Raw genomic sequence first — 25,033 nt, 5'->3', positions numbered from 1 at the left:
TGAGCTAACAAAGGCTACAAAGCCGGTGTTGTGTGAAACAAATAAATCGGTTTTTGACGCTGATGAGGAACGCACGCGTAAACAAGTCTTAATTACGTGTAAATTTTTATAAATTATGGAAAAATAATTATTAAATTTTATGTCTTTATGCTTTTTTTTCCTTCAAATGTCTGAACTTTAGGGAGCGAACTATGGAATTGGAAAAATTACGATAGTAGGTTAAATGCTGTCGAAATGCGATCCCTCAGGCGAATGTGTGGTAAAACGATTTATTATAAGTGCACAAATGTCGAGATCCGTGAACTGTGTAAGGCTGAGACATGTATTATCGACAGAATCAAGAAAGGGGTGCTGCGTTGATTTGGACACGTAGAGCGAATGGACAGCGAAAGAACGGCTAAAAGGATCTACGATGCGAATGTTGATGGATGCAGAAAACGAAGAAGACCGAGAAAGACTTGGCACGATCAAATCCATCAAATACTTGAAGATGTATGAATGTAGAGGAAGCGAGTTATGTATGCAAAGATAGAGTGATATGGCGTTCTATCCTCTCTGCCGACCCATACGAGGAAATGGCGTGATGGTTTGTTTGTTATATTATCATGCCTCGTATTCCATGTATATTCGTATTACACCATAGCCACATAAGACTTAATGAAAAGAAAACACATTCTCATGATTATTTATTTTATGTTTGTTTGTCTGTGTCCGGGTTGATGAAGAATACAGTTTTGTGTGAAAATAACGAGGATTGATTAGGGGGTCGAGTGATTTGATTCAAAGCCCGTCTCGTAGAACAGTGGTTGGTGCATTCGCCTTCTATGTTTGAGGTTCTGAGTTCGATTCTTGGGAAGGTTAACATGAAATATTTATTTATAAATGGTTTTTCAATTGGCGCGGGTAGATTTTGACAGCCCGTGGCGGCAATTTTGTTTTGATGACATCTGTCAATTTTTTTATTTATTATTTAGTCACTTATGCCAAATCACCATGGCAAGTTACACAATTAAACAGCACGTTCAAACGATTTTTTTATTATTATTAATATGAGTGTTCGTTAGTGCAAACGTTACGCGCATTGCGCCCATTTTACGGTAGACGTGGTGGTCCTTCACAGTCAACTCTTCAACGTTTGTTGACCAAATTTAAGACGACCGGTTCGGTAATCAATCAGTCAACACCCGTACGTTCAAGGAACGCAAGATCGGCCGAGAACATCGCCGCTGTCTGCGAAAGTGTACAGCAGAACCTGAGGCAGTCGATTTCTCGCCGTGCACAAGAACTCGTCCTTTCGCAGACTTCAACTTGGCGAATATTGCGTCGGGACTTAGGCCTACACCCGTACAAGATCCAACTGACCCAGGAGCTCAAAGTTCATGACCAAAGACAACGCCGTTTGTTCGCTGACTGGGCTTCAAATCGTTTGGAAGACGACCCCTCACCGGGAATCGAACCCAGAACCTTCCGTGCGCGAGTCAAGCGTCTTGACCACTACACCACGGAGGCCGCCATTGATTTGATATTGATTCATATACAGAGTGTTCTTTAAACCCTGTCACATCCGAAACCACGATGATCAGTAAAAGCAAGAAGATATATTAGCACATTAAAAAAAATATTTAGAACAAAGAAAATAAAAAAAAATAAAAAAAACAAATGCTTTCTTGAGAAGCGAGGGGGGCGCGACTGTGAGGTTGACGGTGTATCAGACTTCCCCGCCCTCATCCTCGTTTCTCCCCAGCAGAAGTAAGCAACCATTTGTTTTATTTTATTTTTTAAGATTTTAGTCGTTCTAAAAAAATATTTTAATTTGCCAATATGTCTTCTTGCTCATACTGATCACCGTGGTTTCGGATGTGACAGGGTGCAAAGAACATCCTGTATAAAAGAGTGCCGACTTGAAACCGAATTTTCTAACAAGTCGGGACATTAAAATTATAATTTTGCTTTTATTAAATTGTGCATTAAATAAAAAACTTCAACTTATGAATGTCTAATGTAAATTTAATGGCAAGAAAACTTTTAAATTAATATGCTTCTACCACCACCTGTTGATTTTTTGGCGATGTTATTATTTTTATTTGTAATAGGCAGGCAGCCTTTGCTGATGCACCTATATCTCGTGTGCTACTTTTGTCTAAGTTTTTCTTCCTTCAAAAAAGCATCCAAACGGTTTTTGAACTGGTTGACCGAAATGGAATGGGCAAGTAGACTTGGTAGTTTATTCCAGTCTGAAACTACCCTGCTGGGAAGAAAGTTTTACTTGGGATCGAGGTGGAATTGGGGTCGATAGAGCTTCCAGTTCTAACCCCGTAAATTTGTGTTGGGATTTAATTGGGGGCAATAAAAGTAATTATTGAGTATCTTATAAGTTTCTATTGAGTCCCCTGTCTTGCTTCTTTCTTCCAATGATGTAAGTCCCAGTGCTTTTAATTTACCGTGGTAAGGCATCTTTTTGAGTAATTTGTGGATTTTCGTAGCACACCTTTGGACTTTTCCAATTGATCAATGTCTTGAGTGAAGTAGGGACTCATACGTGATATCCATACTCCAATAAAGGTCTCACATAGGCCTTGTATATTTTAAGAAATACATCTGAAGTAATATTTTGGAATGCCTTTTTAATCAAATAAATTATTGACTCAGCTTTCTTGGCAATAGACGTGATGTGAGCTTCCCATTTTAAATCCATCGATATGATTATGCCGAAATCTTTCTGATGCTTTACGGGTTTGAGTTGGACACCACCCGAAAGATAAGTATATACAGGGTTGTTGTTGCCTATGTAAAGGTAGGTATATTTTTCAGCGTTTGGCGAGATTTGCCAGTTTTTGGTCCATTCATTGATGTGGTCCAAATCCTGGAGTAGTTGTCCAGAGCATTGAAGGGGGTTTGCAAACAGTTCGGTGTCATCTGTAAAGATACTCGATTGAGATTTTACGACTGTTTTGGGATCATCAATGTGTAAGATGAAGAGGATCGGGCCGAGGACTGAACCTTGTGGAACGCCGCTGAGTACGTTATGTTCTGTAGATAAGGTGTTGCCTATTTTCATTGGAAAGATACGATTGTTCGAGAAAGCTTCAATCCTCCTCAGTAGCTTACCACGGATACCCGAGTGCTCCAACTTCTTGACCAGTCTTTTAATTGGAACACGATAGAATGATTTTTTTTAATTCAAGGTACATCCTGTGGATTGTGATTGTCATATTCCTCAGTGCAGATATCTAAACATTGTAACAAATTGGTGACAGTAGATCTCTCGGGGACAAATCCGTGTTGATCTTGGATTATAATTTGCTTCTTCTGTAGAAACTCCCTTAAATCTTTGACAATAACTTTCTTCATGCACTTACAGATGATACGAGTGAGACTAATAGGTCTAGTTTACGGGTCCGGTTTGTCGCCTTTCTCGAATATGGGCGCAACAATTGCTCTCTTCCATTCTGATGGTAATTCTCCAGTCTCAAACGTATGTTGCACGAGTAATGATATAGAGAGACTCGGGGCAGTTGCCCACTTCTTTAATAATATTGTAGTTACTCAGCAGAAAAATGTATTAGAATGGTCCATCGCTACATTAGGTAGTGATCTGACTATTTAGTCCGGTCAGCGTCGGAATACAGGGCTAGTAATGTGTCTATGGTGTCGGTGTTGCTCGGGATTCCTTGCTGCATGATGCGGAGACTTTCGTCCGGACTAGACGAAGAAGACGTGTCTGTGGAAGGACTGTCGCCCTGTTCGGCGACTGTCTCCGGTGGAATGTCTTCAGTGGGAGTTCTTGTTTTACCGGCACTGCGAGGTATCTGCGGCAATGGAAAGGATGCTGAAAAAAGAATATTGTTATGTTTCAGTGTTTCCAAAGACAAAAATTCTAGGTATTTTTAAGACCCGTGACACCTTATTGTTTGCATGTGTAATGCTCGACTGGAAAATGTAGGCGTAAGCTGAAAAGCCAGTCTCACATCGGGAAGTCAATACAAATGGAAGCAGAACCATGATAGCCTTCTTTCAACTCTCGGAACCCCCGTCTCCCTTCCATGGAACCCCAGGATTCCGCCGGTTAAAGGTGAAAGAAAACTAGTTTGTTTAATAGACTTTTATTTCTATAGAAAGGATAAATAATTCTTACCGATAACTCCTTGTAGATGATATTCCGTATCTCTCTTTCCTCCATTCTCAACCTTTTCTTCATTCGCTTTCTTACTCTTGGCGAGAGTCCAAACGGGAGGAGGAATATTGTACGCATCCTTTCTCACGATCGGCTCTAACAATCCCTTCCTGCTCGCCCTCACACTCGCCCCGATCAAGAAAGGATTATTAATATCTTGTATGTAACTCGGGTCATCTTTATAACTGTAATCGCTCTGATGCCCGTCGGGTTTATCGATGTAAAAAATGGAACTGTTCTTTTGGACGCCATTTTGTTCAACTTTATCGCCGCCATTTTGGTGTTGAGGTTCATTCATTTTCGGCGGGATGAACCGGTTCTCGAGGCTGTCGGAACGGTTTTCTTCGGTCAGGTTTTTCGTTGCGTCTATACTCTCGTTGCTGTGTTGCGTGGATATTGACAGCTTCGGCTTGTTGATGGTCAGAGAATCCGACAGGTTCCCGCTTATGAAACTTATTCCCGTTTCATTGGAGTTTGGAGTGGCGGGACTCTGTAAAGGCGTGAGAGTGTGTAAAGGAGGGGCAGATGCCATGTAGTGGTTGACTCCGCCGATAAGTTGTTCAGTTCTCCTGGAAAAGTATGTATTGAATATTAATTTTTATATTACTCATTAAATTACTGACCGGTTTAAGTTGTGAACGACTCGATAAGCTTAAACGACTTCGGAATACATGCATTAGGTATATTTTTGGTCTTAATAAATATGACCACATATCTGAAATGGCTCAAAATTAGACAGCGGAGAGACTATCACTCCCTCTCAAGTTAACTGTACTTCACAGTCCTAACGCGCAACCTCCGTGAAGAATTTCAACGCCAAATAAGCTCACGGTTTACCTTTTCGTTCATATTGTTAAAGCACTCTCTTAATACCCATCCTCTTCTTTCTTTTTTCCTCTTTCTTTTTTCCTCTTTCTTCTCTCACTCATAGTTCATGCGACTCCACTGTAGAATCATCTCACATCCACAGTCAAATACTTTTATATTTTTTATTTATTCATACAAATACACATACATTACAAAAAATAATAACGTATCCCTTACTCTATGAGGCCAAGAGCTGTGTGTTGAGTTGGGATACAACATAATGGAAAGTGGTAGCATGCACATTATTAAACAATAGCAAAAATAAAAATTATAAATTATTACATTAACATATATTTCAATCAATATCTGGACAGCACGCTCAATTAGGAAGTATATAAATCTACGCAATATCTCGCGGCAGTCTACAAATATTATTATATTATATTATTTGATTTTTTGAATTTATTTTCTATTGAATATATTTTGAAACTTAAATGATATAAAAAAAACACCATTGGTCAGTTGGAAGAAATTGTCATTTGGCAATAAGCCTGCTGATGTACAAAAACTTAAAAAAAAACAAACGAAAACGCAATGCACATCTTTTGATCTGCCAAAATACAGGAACTCATGTTGAAGAAGATCAAGATACGCCACGATCGGTGTACTATTTGTGCTAATGCACCATTAAGAATGAATAGAGGATGGGAGGCCCAGGTCCATTCAGGCAGCCACTGACTTCCAGGTTGTGAAAGCTGTGCCATCTATCCTCCTCTCTTGGAGACATTCTGGATATTATTATTATGGATAAATATAGTGATAAGGGATTATCAATTGAAATCATGTCTTTTTTCACGGCTGATTGTGGCCAATCGCCATTACGGTTTCGCTCAGTTTCACTCGCAATTGCCGTTTGATTTTAAAGATTCAGATTCAGTTGATTCAACCCAGTATTTTCGTAATTATAACACATTGAGAAACCCTTCGCAAAACATGAAATTTCACAAAAACTTGCCGGGCACCTGTGCCTTACTTACCTTGATAAGTGCATGTATATGTGCATTAGGCCAGTTCGATCGGTTCATCAGTTGAGCTCTCAGTCCAAAAGGAACCTGTTTTTAAGAGAGGGGTTCATACGTAATAATCATCGGTGATTTTTCAAATATTTAAGTTTTCTTTATTCGAATTAAATGTTTGTTCCTTTGACAGTGCCGTGTGTTCTTTTTTAATGATGTCTTATTTTGTATAATATTTGCCGTGCCCTGTTGTTTTAGTTTATCGATCGCCCCAACTCAACTGTGTGGGCAGTCGGGAACGAATAAATATAGAATAGAACTTCCTCATCACCTGGAGAGCGGTATGATGACGGACTGCTGCGGGTTGTATATGTGGTGGGAGAATCTGTCCACCGTGGAGTTCCCGGCGACCATCCCCACGGCCTCCATCACCCCTATCTGCGTTGTCCTCACGTGGTACGGGAAGTTCTTGTTCGCGAATGTGGGAAGAGTCAGGAGCTGTAAAAAGTAAAAACATACATTATTTTATGTTTATTAAATACCATTCGCTCAGCGCTAGGTTTTACGACTTTTACTAGAATCGCCTTTACATTTTTGTGATTTTCACTTTACAGTTAAATATTTATTTTACAAAGGTTATATTTAATTGTGAGTTTTGTTTCGCACACAGACCAGAAATGATATATGGCCAGCGAAGGCGATGAAGAGCAGGACAGCCGTGACGACGCTCTCCCTCACCCACTTGTCGATGTAATTGTTGGCCGTGAGGATGAACAGGGGCCCCGCGTTGAACCAGAGGGAGCCGCACAGGCTGAACGGGCAGTAGAATACTCCCTGGGAACAATCCACGTGTTTGTATATTATATTATATTAAAGAAGAAAACTTCGTTTCTCTTAGTAAAGTTAATCAAGTAAAATGAATCGTTTGATACGAAAATTCATAAAATTCGGTGTTTTAAGTAAGTAATTGTAAATATATAGCGGACCTTTTCGGGATACTTCTTGATGGTAAATACAATGGCGTAGATGAACATGAGCCAGGCCAGGATCCTCAGGACAATTAGCCCGTAGCCCGCGGGACTTTCGTACAAGTAAAGAACTTCTCCCGGATCAAATTCCTAGAAGATAAAATAATGTCAGGGTATAAGAACGAGAAAGTCAGGCTCTCAGTTTTTTTATCGTACTATAAAACATGGATTTCGGGGTTCTTGCTATTATAGGATAACTTATTCCACAATCGTAGCCAGGGGGGAATATTTCATGCTTGCCATAGCGGCCAGCCGGACTTGCGGTTTACCAATAAATTATTCTTTGTTTTAATCGGAGTTTAATGCGTTGACTGCACCACCGATCTTCATTTTCAACAGTGCATCAAGTAAATAAAAACAAAAAAAGATTAAAATATGGCTGTAACGCCATACAAAATACTAACAATCATCAGTTTTGTAATCATTTCTTCATAGTAAAATAACGGATTATTTTGCTGGAGATAAACCCTGTACCTCAATATAATTGGTTAAAACCACTGATATAATATATTATCTATTCAGTGGTTAAAACTATAACAAAAGTAGTAATCTAATTATCGCTTTAATGAGTGCTCAATTACCGCAAAATGAAAATGTTTATTAATAAAGTAAAAATGTAGGTAGCAATCACGCGCGATCCTTCCATAGATCGGATGGAACCAATGCTTTCCTAAAATATTGACTTTCGACTTCAGCTTTATAGCTTGAACTTACGTTAACTACCTGCAACAAATGTTTTTAAATAATTTGTTTTTAACCATAGGGTATCTGAGGAAGATTAAAAAAAATATTCATAATTTTTTTCATAAATGGTACCTACATGTTTTTTTTTTATTCTATGCAAATCTTCTTTTATACATCTATTAAATGTTATCACTGTAACTCTCCAAATAAAGAGATTAACTCTTGTGCCTGGAGAGTGACTTACACTGTTGAAGTTGTTTATTTATTAGAATTTATGTAATTTTGAAAATAAGAGTGTGTCATTGGGGAGATTATTGTAATTTTGGACACCTTTGAAGACAAAGCTATTTTGACCATGAGGTGTGTGGGATTTAGGGATTTTAATATTATTTTGGTATGTGAGTGACTGATTCATCTCCGATTCTTTTGTTTTTTCTTCTTTATAAATTTGCATAATGAAATTTATTTTATAATTAGTGTCTATTGTATGAACTATAAATAGTATGGAATCTTGAGGGTTTCTTTAAAATTACTTAAATAATTAATCTTTGTACTATTTTAAGAGGTTTTAATATATTGGCATATGCACCACCCCATCCTACATCCTATACTGTAACAAAAATTGTACAATTGAGTAATAAGCTAATTCGATGTTCATTCATTCATAACTTCTAAAAAATTACGACAAACCCACACAGCTTTTCGCCTGCGTAGTTACGCACCAACCCAAGTAAAATAAATTGCGCTCCGTCTAATTCTGGAATAAGGAACTGCGTTAGTCTGTTGGATCCTACGAAGCGGTCGTTCTATACTGAATTCACAAGTTCTGCGGAAGCAGTTCTGACAAACCAATCCATGTTTATTTTTTATTTATCGTGGCTGTTCGGTAACAAATTTAGTTACAGAACAGTCGAGTTGTAAAAAGTAGACACGAAGGTATAGTATAATACTTAAACATTTTCATGCTGAAATTATGGCATAAAAAAGCTTTTTAGTTTATTTTTAAGCACTTTAATGAATTACCATGTTGGTTACTATTATAATTACTATGTAGCCAGTACCGAGTGGCTGCTTCCCTAATCGAAAACCTCAGCGCACGCCCCTATTAGCAATATATCGCGCTGGCTGTACTTACTAGGTCACTAGGTGAGTAGATGCAAATATACGTACGAGTTATGCACCAATGTGCAGTTTTAAATTTGCGAGAAACATAGAATCGTGACAATAACAATTTGTATTTTGAAACGTAATTTTCGTTATGGCGATTACTGTGACCAATTTCAGTTAAAAGGGAAACAAAGTGCCGAAAAGACATAACACAAAAAGAAATGAATAAATAAAGAAACGTGATTACGATATTTTGTGCAAATCCCGCTCGCGAGGGATGGGGATCGGCGATGACGTCTTGTTTTTACACATTACGGATCCAACAGTTTTTGCTATCGGTGTGAGGTGATCATCGAAGAAAATCCGTCTTTCGTCTCCGGGAACTTACGACAGCGACTTCGTCGTCTTCTGCGGTGAGTCCTTTATTCGACTTTCTCTTCCCGGTGATGTGTAGCGTGTAGCCAGTACACATTTCATCTTTCAACTTTAATAGATATCTCCATAAATATAATAAATCTATAGCTCAGAGGCAGACGGATGCAAAGCCTAACGTCAAGTGTTCCAAAAAAGTCTAAAGAATCTACATTCTCTTCATGGTGAAGCCGACCTTCAGCCTGGCTCGGGTGATGGTGTATCCCTCGGCCGTCAGTACCGGCGGAAGTGAGTACATGATGTATGTTGCGGGATAGTCACCTGCGCTTGGTAGATGAAGAGAGCTACGTAGGTAATGAAATAGCTGCACATGAATATGGTCAGCTTCACGGTGAAGCCGACCTTCAGCCTGGCTCGGGTGATGGTGTATCCTTTGGCCATCAGTACCAGCAGAAGTAAATATGTCATCTCCGAGAATCCGCACAGCAACTGACCTGATACAATTATTCAAACGAGATGAAAACCTTCGGCAGGTCATGAGGAAATTCAGTGTTATGGGAAATTGGATATAAAATTAGGGCATTTAATGTGGTTAGGGTTTTACTATGTGCAGCTTGTTATTATAGCATCTTCAAATATATATTTGTTATAATCAACGTTTAAATGTCAAAAACACTCACCAGCCTGAACTCGTGACGTCATGGGTGGTGTAATTTCGAGGTTTCAGTGGCGAATTTCAAAATTCAGAAACTTTATAAAAGCATAGCAATGATCTTAGATATTATTTTTCTTTCTATTTACTAAACCACTGAACTTCCTCGTTGTAGACAAAACTATCATTATTATTTTTTCCGAAAAAGTCTTTTTCCCGGCCCTTGCAATGGAGATCGAAAGTATGGCAAAATGGGTTCACAAAAAAATACCAAACTGTGACTAAAATATTCCTTACTAAGATAATTTACCCTTCAGCCCTTCACTCAAATAGCGAATGCCAAATCAGAATCAACGATGTTGTCACAGTTTGGTTTGAGGTCACCGCCGGAGTTTGTCAAGGTTTCCTTTTTATATCCTCGTGGACTTCATCTTAAGGAAGTCAATTCCACTAGATCGAGGAATATCCATCTCCTCTTCCCGAAAACTCTACTACAGGTAGTATGCCGATTATGCGTTTATAATTGACAATTCAGTCAGGGGTCTTCAGGCTACTGTAGATAGCCTAAATAAGTACTCCGCATGCATGAGTTTAAAAATCAATATTACAAAATCCCATGTACTGTGTAACACTTCATGCTTTGATGCCCCAAATCCCCTGACTCTGCCGAACCAAGGGACATGGAATAATGAACCAAATATTTCTATGTCACATTTTTACAAACTATATGAATTCTTTTATTGGTTATTTTCAAAGTTTCGACGGCATATTGATGTAGGTGTTTGAACATTTAAGAGATCTACGGACAATCTATAATACGAACCGAGAGTTCTCAAACTGAGCCCCCCATATCCGTTGACTGCGTACTTCACATAAGATAGACCTTGCATGAATACACCGATCTGTGAACAAAAACAGAAGCAATTATCAACTATTAAGGGGAAGTTGCCTGAAAAATGCTAAAATGTGATATTTTGATGGAATATTTAAAGCGTTTGTAGTAGTCCTAGTCAAATTTTAAAACTACTTTGTCAATGTTTAAACTTTCTAGGGCTAAATATGTTTTGTTATTTTATTTTTATCTTGCAAATTTGTGAAAAAAATTCATAAAGATCATGAAATCACCGAAAACAGTCATCGTTCGAATAGGTATTTAACGTATTTGTATAAGTATATGGTACGACCTTATTTTTTATGTTTATCGTAATGCTCAAATCTTTTTCTAAGCCTCAATATCTCGTTTTTGTAGCCATTTACAGGGCTTATGACCTGTCATTGGCTGGTTTAAGTTATTTTACTTCACAAAAGTCAACAGATGGAAGAGTTTAGGAAATGTGGATGCTGAAACATGGGCAGAATGGTGAATGTTACAGTGTGTAAAGTGGCCACTTAAACTAGCCAACGACAGGTCATAAGCCCTGTAAATGCCTAGACTTCCATATCCCCCTCTCAAAAATGTTTACCCTCTCAGTTGAAATAAATTTAAATACGAATAACTCCCTAGGGAGGAAATCCAGCCAGTCTGCAAGCATTTGGACATACTCAAACATTGTAGTATGACAATCAATTAGTATTGACACACCTGAGCTATTGTTTTACTGTCCTGTTTATTGGAAACGAAACAGAATAAAAAAAATTCAAGTTTCACAGAACTTGAATGAATGGCTATGAGAGTGGTATTAAAGTGTGGTACATATTGTTCCAGGATTAAATTAAGGTTCATCATCATCATCATTTACCTTTCCGCACATAATGGTGCATAGGGCACTGCATTGGTACACCAATCGCAGTTTATATTGATCATTTTTGTTACATGAAGGTAAGGTGATCAGTCCCACGCTTCACTTTCCATTCTAGGGACTATGAAATATTCTAGGGTAAAAATACCCCTTTAAATAATATTTCGTATTTACCATGTCGGGAATTAAACCTGAGACCCCTTCCCCATGCTTGGTGGCAAATGCGCTGACCATTACACCACAAGGCCGATTAAGGTTAGAGAAATGAAATATCCTAGATATTAAAAATATAATTCTGTTCTCTGACTTTTATTTTCAAGTTGAAAAACCAATTATTCTCTGAGAACACGTAAAAAAACGTAAAAAAACAAGGATTTCTACAGGCGTGGAGTGACTGAACGAATGTTCAACGAGTTGTCAGAAAGTCTCGGGAAAGTTGAATTATTTACAAGGCAATGGAAACAGTAAAATACTCACTTGTTGAAGGCCGACAGACGTGAGGAACAGTTTGTAGGTGGTGTGGAGTAGCTGGCGAGACTTCAGCTCCACGGAACACATCACCAAGGCTATGCTCGCGAGGAAGTAGGCGAAGCAGAAGGCTATCAGAATGGGCAGGACGTCTGTTGGATGCAAAACTGATCACAACTCGAACCACAAAATGGATGTCAACATTGAAGTTTCAGAATAAAAGACGGTAATATCTGTACGTACCGCTGTTATCTTATAGTGAAATTAGAATTGGAATCCTGAACGAAAGCTACCTATATATTGTAGGTGCGCGAGGCGCGAGGCACGAGGCACGAGGCACGAGGCACGAGGTATATCCAGGAAGTGAGCTCGGTTGCGGATGAGATTGCAGATGATCGCAGTTTCACGCTCACGCGGTACTTTCCCTTACTTGATAGGTAGGAGAAGGAGTCGGTGCCATTATGAGTTAGCTGACTGTTGTGTTGCGTTGTAATCTAGATTCCGACTGTATTTTTTTATTTATTATTTAGTGCGGGCACACATTGAGCCACTGGTGGCGGCCACTAGACGCGACCATAAGCTGCAGACGAGTTTTTCAAAATACATTTTGAATAGCATCGGCGCAAACCGAGCGTTCGAGTGGCTGCGTTCGAGCCACAAGCTGCGGGAGTCGCCCGCGTCGCTTAGTAGCGTGCCCGCGTTTTGTCGCTCGCATCGCGCGCACACTCGGCCATAGTAGCCGGCTTCTCTAGGCTAGACTGGGAGACATGTTTTTATCTAGTTCCTATGATTTTTAAAATTTAAAATAATCTATTGGAAAGGGGGAACTGAAATCCCAACCGCCTGCGTTTCCACAAAAATTGCGCAATAAAAATTATCCGGAGAAAATAAATTAAGGAAATTGAGTAACACACTTACAAAATTCGTCAGCGGAGAAATGCTCGTGCCAGTAATCTCCCGGGGGACCGTTGGTCATCAGGAAGCGGTACTTCACGTCCAAACCCTTGCACAAAATTATTCGTTAATAATGTAGGTAGGTACTGTTAAATGAAAACTCGCGTTCTTACGCGTTTACGTAAACATTGGATCTAGCTGTGTAGAAATTTATTGAACAGAATATCGTGACGGAATCAAACCTTAACACGGGCGCAGCAACCATCGTTACCGTTCCCATTTCTGCGCCCGATGATGCACAGGGCACTGCATCGGCACACGGGTCGCGCCGTATCTTGATCATTTTTTGTTACATGAATGTAAAGTGATCAGTCTAACGAAAGTTAAAGCTTTTAAATAATAAGCCGTTTATTGATATAAAACATTCGTTATACTAATATGAGTGAAACCAATTGGAAGACCCACGGTCTTTAAAAGGGTTTTCTCATATGCAAAGGAAATGATTTCAAAAAGTTATTTTACTTGTAAAATCGTATGTAAAGCTACAAAGGAAAAATCCAGGAACAAGTTTAATGAAATACTGACTTTGAGTTCTCCACAGTTGCTTATGGCGATAAACCACCAGCGTTCCCTCACAGAACGAAATCTCCTAGCATTGTGGCACGTCACTACGAGGCGACCGGAGCTGCCGGGCGACACGGGGCCTTTAGGCCGGGGCGGAGAAGGGTCGAACTTACGCGGCTTGTTGCGGTCGTAATACCTTTCTAGTACTGGACTTCTCTTGATTATATCGCCCTTCTAAAAATAAAAATAAAAAAAATGAAATAAGGTCGGTTGATAGATTAGTTGATAGGTCTCGACTAGGATGATGCCAGGTTTTGAATAGGACGTTGCTAGGTCCTGAATGATGTGCTAGGAATGGAGCCCAATTTATGAACGATGATTTTCTTTTTTGGGCTTAATCGGTTTGAATTATTTGGCTGGTGGAGGGGTAGTAACGGTTCTGGTTCTCTCGATCGGACTTTTTTCTTCCGGTTTACTAACAAGCTAATGAACTAACATACCCCATCGCCGTCAGAATTGGGAAAATTAGTTTGAGGGTGACAGACGAATTGACTATGTACATTTAGGTTGCTTTGACGGAGATAGAAGCATTGAAAGCAGTAAATGTCCATTTAAAAAAAAAAAAAAACGCGAATCTTTGGATGCAATGAATTTTTTTTAACAAAATTAATTTACTGTTCATTATAGCTAAAAAATGTTTTTGCAATGTCCGGATCTGAAAAGAAGCCACACCATAAGACCTTTTAAACAAATCCGGGTAAGTAGGGGGGGGGGGATTTCAATGGGATAGGATCACATCAATACATTAATGAGAAAGTTCAGTGCTATGGGAAATTTGATATAACATATGTTAGAGCATTTAATTGTGCAGGCAAGTCTTTCAAAAATGTATGAAAAAATTAACAAAAATAAACTGCTATGCAACATCGAGTGACCACGTGTTTGCAATGAACGATAAATTATAGCGTTGTTATGGCTATCGTGATTGCAATCGGTTACAGATCATCGGCCCTTTTCACACATGCCACGCCAATCCACCTGGTCCGGTAACTTTACTGCGTTTATCCTACAAACCCATAAAAAATGTGTCACCTTTTCACACGTGCTGTAAAAATCTAGACGACCCGGTTCGGTTTCCGGTTTAGCCATGTTTTTCAACATTAGGCGTATTCAAAATTTTATTGTACACGCGGAAACGTTGATATTTTTTTTTTTACAATTTTATTGTACAGAGTAGATAAGTAAAGGGCAATTTTATAAGAGCAATTTAATTAATGAACTTTGAACTTAAAAAATAAAACAAATTTTATTTTACATTAAACAAATTTTATTTTACGTATAACGGATATTATTATGTCACGTTGAATAATATTTGACGTTTTAAAGATAATGTCGGTCAAATGTCCACCACAGCGTTGTTTAATCCAGGAGGTCCAATTTTCATTAGTTTTCTCATTAGATGAGCAAAGTAGCGTAAAAAATTTGACTACCAGGGTAGACTACCAGGGCAACATTAGCAAAATGTCAATTTTGTTTTCTTTGACAATCTGACAGATGGAAAAATAATTACATTTTTAAGTAATCCCAAGTGATCCCATCTTGTTTCTTTAAGATCCCAGCATTTTTAATACACTTTAAAACGACACAACACGGAATAGTTGAATTCAAATCGGTAGTTGCGTACTGAGCGACGTCTACAAAGAAAGTAATAAGTCAAAACGTAAAACTACTTCTTTAAGAGTAGTTTAGTCGCTTTCTGTTTGATGCGCGTATGCGGTTTCTGGACTATTTTTTATTCTATGATGTGGCATTATGTTGATAACTAATTTCTTAAAAGATGGTTCAATGCCATTCAAAGGCAGTTAAACGAGAAGTATTGAAATTATTCTTACATTATTTGAAGAGTCAAACATCATTTCGACGTCCTCCAAATTCTCCGCAAAATTGCTGTCATTGACATTCCCTTCTTTGAAATTTGTAACCAGGGAAACTTCAGAGAACCCATCGACGGTCTCCGCATCGCTCGAACTTGCATTCCCCATTTCCATTTCCATTTCCATTTCGTCATTCATGATCTCCAACTCCGATTCCGAAGTGCCTTCGGTCGACGTGTCGAAAGCGCTTTCGGTTGATTTAAGGAATTGGTCAAAGTAGCGCGGGTCTTGCGTTGTCGCGTTCGGGTCGATCGGCAGTTTGGGTCGTATCGGTTTGATGGAAGTTTTGTTCTTCGGCTTTCGAGTCGTACTCGGAGGCGGACTGAAATATTAAGACACAAAATAAAAATAAAATCGTAAAGTATCGCAAATTTTGAATTTGCACGGGTATCGTAAATTCGACTTTTTTGGTGGCGTTATGTTGACACTCACGTCTCTTACTTATGCCGACGAGTTCGGCCATTTTTAATGTTCAGTTACGTGTTTTGGCTCGTCTTTGATTTTTGCCTATTCCAAAAAAATGGATCAAATAATCTGTATCAAATTTTGTGTGAAAAACATAATTAAGTGCGCGGACGCATTCCAAATGTTGACTGTGGCATATGGTGAAGCTACCTTGGACCGAAGAAACGTTAATCGGTGGTACAAAACGATCTCAGAAGGCCGAGAAGATGTGAACGGCGAAAAGCGTGCCGGACGCCCGAGCACGTCAACAACAGACTAAAACATTGACGAAGTGAAGAAAACAGTATTGACCAATCGTCGAATTACTGTTAGAAAAGTTGCTGATGACCTAAACATATCGATTGGCTCGTGTCATTCGATTTTTACCAATGATTTGGGCATGAGACGGGTCGCCGCGAAATTCGTACCAAAATTGCTTAATTTCGGCCAAAAACTCTTGAGCTCTTGTTGGACTCTGTCAGCGACAACGACTCAAATTTGCTTCAGAGGGTCATAACTGGTGACGAATCATGGGTTTATGGTTATGACGTGGAAACCAAAACTCAATCATCCCAATGGAAGCTGCCGCACGAGCCAAGACCGAAAAAAGCGCACCGAGTTCGGTCGAATGTGAAGGTTTTGCTTACAGTTTTCTTCGATTCCAGGGGCGTGGTATGTATGGTGTGATGAGTTCTCGCCACAGGGTAGAACGGTCAATGAGAAAAAATACCCGCAAGTTATGCGCGATTTGCGCGAAGCAATCCGCCAGAAACGCCCGGATTTGTGCAAGAACAAAAATTGGCTTTTGCACGATGACAACGCCTCCGCTCACACATCGTTGCTTGTGGGCGAATTTTTGGCCAAAAACAACAAACTAATAATGCCGCAGCCACCGTATTCCTCAGATCTGGCCCCCTGTGACTTTTTCTTGTTCCCGAAACTGAAGAGACCCGTGAAAAGACGACGCTACGCTACGATTGATGAGATAAAGACGGCCTCGAAGGAAGAGCTGAACAAGATCACAAAAAAATATTTTTTGAAGTGCTTCGAGGATTGGAAAAACGTTGGCACAAATGTATAATATCTGGTGGGGATTACTTTGGAGGGGACAAAATAGATATATTTGAAAAAACACAAAAATTCGCGATACTTTTGAACTGACTTTGAATATAACGCCCGGATCTCGACATAAAAAAGCGCGATAGAAAAGACCTCACCTCATATTATTATCCGCGTCTATATTCTTGAGGACGCACCCCGAGAAGTCGCTCTCCGGATACCAGTGGGAGAGGGGGATCATTTGGTTCTGTCCCACCCTGTTTAGGATCGCTTCCCTCTCCACGCAGCTCTGTACAGAAAATAGGACTTCACAATTTAAACAAAAACGGTGAAAATAAAATCATTATCCGTGAAATGTCTCTGTAAATTATAATTTATTGTGTCATTTTTTTTTTTACAATAAACATAAGAGGTAAAACAGAGTATTAAAAAAACAAAGCATAATTACATAGCAATGAAAGACATATTAATAGTAAAAATAATAAATAAAAAACCCCACAAAGGCATGGCCTGTTCGTGAGTATACAAGAAAATGTCAATGAATTTTTGCTCCTATAATAAATAATGGACAGTTATAATATAATTAAAAGTGGATGTGGATTAAAATCCACAAATTTGGAATAACCGCAGTCACCGGACGCAAAAGCGGTGAAACAGGTCATCATCATCCTCCTTTCCGCACTCGTTGGTACATAGGGCACTGCATCGGTTCACCGATTGGTTTACCAAATGCAGCGTAGATCGATCATCTGTCACACGAAGGTAAGGCGATCCATCGTAAGCTTCAGGGGCCAGTCCAGTATCGATACACTATTGCAGTATTCTAAATAATGCAACGGCGAAATAGTCAGAGCGTTTGCCTATCTACCATTCTAAAAGTCGAGGGTTTGATTCTCGAAATGGTTGATATATATTTCGTAGTTCCCGGATTGTAAGACTGAGCATCTTACCTTCATGTAACAAAAGTGATCGAGATACGCTGCGATCGGTGTACCGATGCAGTGCCCTATGCACCATTAAGTGCGGAAAGGGAATTATGATAATGATGAGTATACTAAACAGCAATAACATCATAATTATTTATTTTAAATTTTGTTATCTGAACGTATCTCTGAACGTTCCGAGTCGGCAATGAAGATCGCGCAGTAGATACGTTTTATGTTCCAGCTTTCAATAAGAATATGGCGCTTTTTAAAGCACCTCGTATGTTAAGATCTATGATTGTGTAGAAAGTAATGTGTATCAGATATTTAATTTATTGTGGGAATTTTTCCCAATTACGCTTTTCTGGCTGTATTTGTTGTAATGTATATTTTTTTGCTATAGTGTTGTTTTATTTTGTGGAAGTTCTAAAATGTAATTTAGTGTTGATATCTTTAACGATACTTTCCATCATTATATTACCGAATTCATGAAATGGAGTAGAACTTTATTTTAGAAACGAGAAAAGGACAACCGAGACTTATAAACCATGGACTGAAATTATACAATAAACTACCAGACAAAACTAAACAAAAGACTCGGACAACCTTTACAAAAGATGTTAAAAATATTATTATTAACAGTAGAATGTGAATTTTAAAAGTGAAAATATTTTGTTAAATGTATGTAACCCGTAAGGGTTTATCAATAAAATTTAAATAAAATATATATTTTTTTTTTTTTAAATATAAAAAAATTACAGTAAAACCTCGTTTTTACGTTTCTCAATTTTACGTTTTCCAACTTTTTACGCCGAAATTTTTAAGTCCTATTTTTTCCCCCCAATTCATGTTTTCCAATTGGCGTTTTTCCCGTTTTTCATAACCCCGATTTTACGTTGAATTTTTTTCAAAACTCATTCGATCTGTCAAAACACGCCGAACCGCACGCCGCCGCGTTTGCCCGAAATGGCGAATAAAATCCAGGTAAATAAAAAAATGTGTAAATTGTTGTCTCAAACTAAATTCAAAGTAGGTTTAGTGTAATTGACCATTTAATTTAACTGTCTAATTTTGTCATTTACTAAATTGTAACATACGGTTGACACGTGTTTAGAAAGAATAAAGTCTTTACATCGATTAATTACGATGCAGAAAGTTTAAGAATTTTGCAATGGAAATATTATTTGAAGTTATAAACATAATATGGAAAGAGGATAGTTTAAATCGTTATCATAAAAGTGTGAAACAGTTTTGCCACGATGTAAATGGCGGCTAAAATTCTGCGGTGCCATACTAAAAAAAGTGATACCATTTAAATAAAATTTCCAAACATTTAGGGAAAAACTCATTGTATGCATTTTATGAAAAAAAAATTTTTTTTCGTGTTTTTAAGGTTAAGAAGCTACATAAAATTATTTAATTATGTTTTTTTTTTTAATTCAATAAAATAAAACACATTGTGGTATTGACTGAAAAAATAAAAAATATTTTTCATGAAGTCATAGGTAAATGTGAATAATCCCCAATTATGACAGTTTTTACAGTTTTTCTCCAGTTTTTCCTTTCCTTACTTTAGCGTTTTCCTCAGTTTTACACTTTTTTGTTGCTCCCTCGAAATACGTATGTAGGTAAAATTGTTATAACTTGTAGGCGTAATTATTGCTATAAGCAGATAACGCGTCATGTTCACATACAGGGTGTTCTTTAAACCCTGCCACATCCGAAACCACGATGATCAGTATGAGCAAGAAGACATATTGGCACATTAAAATATTTTTTTAGAACGAATAAAAAAAATTTATTTAAAAAAGCAAATGGTTTCTTACTTTTGCAAGGGTTAAACGAGAAGGGGGAAGGGGGGGAGTCTGACACTGCGCCGCGCTCCCCTCACTTCTCCCCTGCAGAAGTAAGCAACTATTTGTTTTTTTAAATATTTTATTTTCAAAAATTTTCTTCTTTCTAAATATTTTTTTTAATATGCTAATATGTCTTCTTGCCCATACTGATCATCGTGGTTTCGGATGTGACAGGGTTTAAAGAACACCCTGTTTATAATTAATGTCTGTGAACGTTAACCGTAATAAATAAATAAATTACCAAACAACAGCTGTTCATTTATACTTCTCCGTGTCACCTCACTCGTCAAATAACGTAATAAATGGTTCTGATTACTGCGAGCCCTTAATGCGGTACCTTTCTGCTGTGATAAACGGCCGGCCACTGGCTCTCGTCGTCGTAGTACAGTAGGAGGTTCGGCAGTCCGATGTCCCTGTTGAACTCGATCTGGTACTCGAACTGCCCATCGTACGACAGGAAACAGAACCTCGCCAGGAATGCCCAGTTCTGGAAGGACAACCGTTTTCTTATTTTCCCCGGGAAATGCGAGCGTGCGCACCAATGTGCAGTGTGCGTGACATTAGTAAAGTTTCTTTTAAGTACCTACCCCAATGTATGTGAAATAAAATATTTAAATACGAAACACTATTTATATTTTTTGAAATCACTAGTCCGCTCACCTTAGATGTCTTGAGATGCCCCTCCACCCATTTCGGAGTTACCGTTGAAATTCCACACAGCAGAAACAATACCGAAATGGCGACATTGCTTGCGTTTAAGTTCATTGTCACCGATATAAATTATTTACTTTTTAAACCATCTATTCACTGTATACAAACTGCTGTTACATAATATTCTTATTTTGACACTTTGATATAATATATTAACACAGGTAGTTTAGAAACTGCGATGTTCTAATTAATAATTAGTATCTTAAAAAATTAAGAAAGAATATTTCAATAGTATCTTTTTTAGGTAAATTGGATTCGTTCTGATATTTCGGCTACCACTGCAGGAGCCATCTTCAGGGTAAACTGAGTGTTATGTAGGGAAAAAAAGTAGCCTGCATTACTTTACGGGCTGTTTAACCCATCGCGTAATGTAGACTGCAAACATGAGTTTAGCAGATAGCTGCTAAACTGCCGATATGTACAGAAAAATAGATCCATATTATCCGCAAAAGCCGTATTCAGCAAGCAAATCGCCCTATTAATGGGTGAATTCTGACTTGCATTAGTGTGCGTGCTTCTGGGTGCGTAAAACAGTGCGTGAGATCTCGCTCCTGATTACAAACTGATTTCTTTCGGAATATTTGGATTAAATATAGTATTATATAGGTACTTTTCCCAAGAAAATTCAGCAACGAGATTCGAAGGTGTTGTAAACCAGCATCCCTGCTCGGAATAACGATGGATACAAGAATGTGCGTTTATGTACTAGATACGAGAATACGTGTTGATGTACGAGTAATTTGTACCGTGTCGTAGTCGGCAGCGGGCAGAATTCCGTGGCATTTTCGTAGTGTGTAGCGCCGGGAACTAATTAATTTCAGCCCGTCGTCTTTGTTTATGTTATTTTGGTGTTCGTGAATTTCAATTGCCTCTTTTATTATTCGTGCACTGTAATTTCTAGAGTTATGCAAAATATACAGTTCGAAGGCGAAAAGATGTCACGTGTCGAAAGTCTTCCGCTATTGCAGGTTTTTTAGTAGCCGTTTTAGCAGGTTTTCGGTAGCCAAAACGTCGGAATGAATCCAATTTACACGAGATCACGTCAAAAAAATATACAGTAAAACCTCGTTTTTACATTCCTCAATTTTAAGTTTTCCCTCTTATTACGTCAAAATGTTTAGGTCCCATTTTTTTCCATGCATTCTCATTCAAATATCCCTCTAATTAACGTTTTTTACGTTTATCATAACCCCCGGTTTTACGTTAAAAAAAATCGAAACTCATTCGATCAGTCAAAAGACGCCTAGGCTCGCCTCGCGCCGCCGCGTATGCCCAAAATGGTGAATAAATCAAGTTAAATAAAAAATTGCGTAAAACCGAATTCAAATTAGGTTCGGTGTAATTGACCATTTCGTTTAAAGGTCTAATTTTGTCATTTTACTAAATTGTGACATGCGGTTGACGCATTAAGAATAAAGTCTTTACAACAATAAATTACGACGCGGAAAGTTTAAAAAATTGGTAATAGAAATATTATTTAAAGTTATAAATATAATTTGGAAAGAAGATTGTTTAAACAGTTATAAAAGTTCGAAACAATTTTGTCGCGATGTAAATGACAGTTAAAATCCTGCGGTGCTATACTAAAAAAAGTGATACCATATACATAAAATTTCTCAATAGGTATTCAGGGAAAAAAATCATTGTACCTATGCATTTTATGCAAATTCAAATTTTTATTTTCGTGTTATTAAAGTTAAGTAGGTACCTACATAAAATTATTTAAATGTGTTTTTTTTTAAATTCAATAAGAAAAACACATTGTGGCATTGATTGAAAAAACCCAAAATATTTTTTAAGGAATCATAGGTAATGAATAATCATGAATAATCCCCAATTATGTAAGTTTTCACCATTTTTCTGCAGTTTTTCATTTCCTAACTTTAGCATTTTCCTCAGTTCAATAGGTACTTCTTTTGTTGCTCCATTGAAAAACGTAAAACAGGGTTTTACTGTATATTAAAGAATATTTCTTTTAATTTTATTTTATAATAACTTCTAAACACTTATAAATACGATACGATACTCGTACGTTTTAAGTTACTACTCATTAATATGGAAGAGATAGTCCTAAAAACAGTTTTACGTAAGTTCTTACTATCATAATCATCATCATTCCCTCTCCGCACCTAATGATGCATAGGGCACTGCATTGGTACACCAATCGCAGCGTAGACACGCGTAGATCAAGATTGATCATTTTCGTTACCTGAAGGTAAGATGATCAGTCTTACGCTTCATGTAACCAGTAGGTGCCAGTCCGGGGACTGTGAAATATTCTAGTGTAAAAACACCCTTTAAAATAAATATTTCAAATCAACCATGTCGGGAATCGAGCCCGAGACCTTTCGCACGGTAGGCAAACGCGCCGACCATTACATCATGAGCTGAGAATGCGGAAAATATTTATTTATTTTATTATTCTTCCATTCTTCCTTATGATCCAAATAAAGAAATGTTATAAGGAGGAAATCTGGGCTGGCCGGTCTGAGAGTATTTGGACAAACTCGAGGCATCGCTGAATGAAGTAACTGGTAAAAAAGACGTATAAAAATTGGAAAATTGACTTCAGGCGTTGCTCTCACTTTAAGTTATATTTTCATCCCTTTCCAAAACCATCACTTTAGATTTATCAACATTCATTAGCAGATTGCTTTTCTTGCGTCCATAGTAAACTTTTGTCACAGAAAACATTTTCTGTATCCAATTTTCCGATGGGGCTGAAATTCCTCATTATCCAAAAAGCAATATTTTTTGTAACAAATCTATTTATTATAAGAATCTGAATTTGAACTTGGTATGCGGAAATTTAAAGCAGCTTACAAGATAAGATTCGAATGATGTGTCGTTAGCTTTTATATCTCTTATCAGTTTAAGTCGCCAAATTTATTTAATGAAAACAAAATATTGTTCAAATATGCAGTCATTTTCGACGATTGTTGACTATAATAGTTTGAGGTGTCAGTAATAAACTTACCAATAAAATAATTCTGAGCTGGGAAGATTGAAAAACTTTTTCATTACAATATTTTGATATAAAAATATAGATCTATGTTGAAAAATGATGAACTGATCAAATAAAGGTGGCTACGGGGCTAAAATTTGATGAGTCAGTTCGTCGGGCTGATGATAGACTGGAGTGGAACAGACTAATGAGAAGTGTTCATGGTGATCACGGTCCACAGCATCGAGGGACCGACTTAGAAGAAGAAGAAGTGTGAAAAAGATTCATTTTCACTCGATAGCCACTCTCAGGCAAAAATCCTCATGTGTCAGTCGGCGTGTTCGCCTGCCGTTCTCGGGATCCCGAGTTTGATTCACAAAGGTAGTTCTGCACTGTAATATTTCAATGTTCCCGAACTATGGTAACTGATGTTAATGAGGCAGATGATCTTACCTCTTCATCGCACGCTCCGCCTAGGTGCTAATAGGGAAATAACGATGCCGAGTTTGATATCTCTCGTCCGAAGAATAAAATAAAACAGCACCCTCGGAACAGACTACCTGCGACGACCTTGCGGTGCGCGGTCAGCGTGTTCGCCTTCCATGCGGGAGGTTGCGGTTGACACAAAATATTTATTTAATAAGATGTTTTTACACTAGAATATTTCATAGTCCCCGGACTGGCACCTGAACCGTAAGACTAATCACTTTTACGTAACAAAAAATTGATCAAGATGTGCTGCGATCGGTGTCCCGATGCAGTGCTCTATGCACCATCAGGTGCGGAAAGGGAATGATGATGATGATTATTACGATGATAATTTTAGTGACATCGACATAATGTCACTCTGGAAATACATAACTTTTACCAGGTCTATAGAAGATGTCCTAAATAATGTATCTTCTTCTTAGTTTTTGCATAAAAATTAGATTAGATTTTGATTTTTTCATCTATGACAAAATACGAGGTTTTTAAACTTTACATATTACATTACATATTTTATTTGTACGAAATATTCCCAAACAGCAAAAGTGCTGGTATGAGGGGTTTGGAAACACAATAGTTTAAATAAAAAGTCGATAAAATAACATCACATATCACTCGTCACACGGGCTGAAAGAACTGTTTTATTTGAGTGTTCTTTAAGTACGTATATGTTTTGTATATTTTTTTAGGTCATAAGAAAGTGAATTGTAAAAATTTATTGCTGTATACACAAAACTGTTTTTTTTTCTGTTAGTCCTAGGTTGTTCGCAAGTTAAATTATTTGATGGTCTTGTATTTATATATACATGTATAAATGAATTATTTGTTATGAAATTGTAGTTTTAAATACAAATCCTTTAAAGAGCCATAATTTTCTTTATAAATCGGCATTATACGACTTCTTCCCGATTTCATATCTTAAGTGTTATTTATTTTTGTTTTTTCCTTCTCCTTCACGATATATTCCCGTAATGAACACACATGTGAAACAGATTTTATTAGAGATAATTCGGTCTTTTTTTTCCATAAATTGTTACCTTAAATTCGTCCAAGACTGTATGACTTCAATAATAATAAATAAATGAATGAAATATCGAAATATCCATATCAGGATTCTTAACTCTCTTGACCTTTCGTTACCTATGTGTTTTCCAGAATTTCAAATATCTGT

At 37.7% G+C, this 25,033-nt stretch overlaps 1 protein-coding gene across 1 annotated transcript; it reads right to left on the bottom strand.

The window, feature by feature from the left end:
- Window positions 1-1,989: 1,989 nt before the first annotated feature.
- Window positions 1,990-20,486, bottom strand: LOC148275638 (uncharacterized). Its single transcript, XM_088235407.1, has 14 exons — window positions 20,382-20,486; window positions 20,059-20,208; window positions 17,101-17,231; window positions 15,398-15,749; window positions 13,527-13,736; window positions 12,966-13,050; window positions 12,057-12,199; window positions 10,664-10,742; window positions 9,510-9,682; window positions 6,984-7,115; window positions 6,670-6,831; window positions 6,329-6,495; window positions 4,136-4,743; window positions 1,990-3,829 (listed from the first exon to the last, which is right to left on the bottom strand). Exons 1-14 carry the CDS (start codon window positions 20,484-20,486, stop codon window positions 3,600-3,602), a joined length of 2,727 nt encoding a protein of 908 aa, XP_088091533.1. The 3' UTR covers window positions 1,990-3,599.
- Between the last annotated feature and the right edge of the window lie 4,547 nt (window positions 20,487-25,033).

Source organism: Micrasema longulum, unplaced genomic scaffold (assembly GCF_059751315.1).
Source record: "Micrasema longulum isolate JH-2025_06_02 unplaced genomic scaffold, ASM5975131v1 h1tg001372l, whole genome shotgun sequence".
NCBI lineage: Eukaryota > Metazoa > Arthropoda > Insecta > Trichoptera > Brachycentridae > Micrasema > Micrasema longulum.
Note: the sequence above shows the minus strand (reverse complement) of the source record. Positions and strands in the feature narration are given on the sequence as shown.

Excerpts from the sequence above, each read along its gene's own strand:
- LOC148275638 (XM_088235407.1), bottom strand. The coding sequence starts at position 20,486 with ATGAACTTAAACGCAAGCAATGTCGCCATTTCGGTATTGTTTCTGCTG. Across the intron at positions 20,209-20,381 it reads GGCATCTCAAGACATCTAAG|AACTGGGCATTCCTGGCGAG; the intron begins GTGAGCGGACTA and ends TTGTCCTTCCAG. Across the intron at positions 6,496-6,669 it reads CTGGCCATATATCATTTCTG|CTCCTGACTCTTCCCACATT; the intron begins GTCTGTGTGCGA and ends TACTTTTTACAG.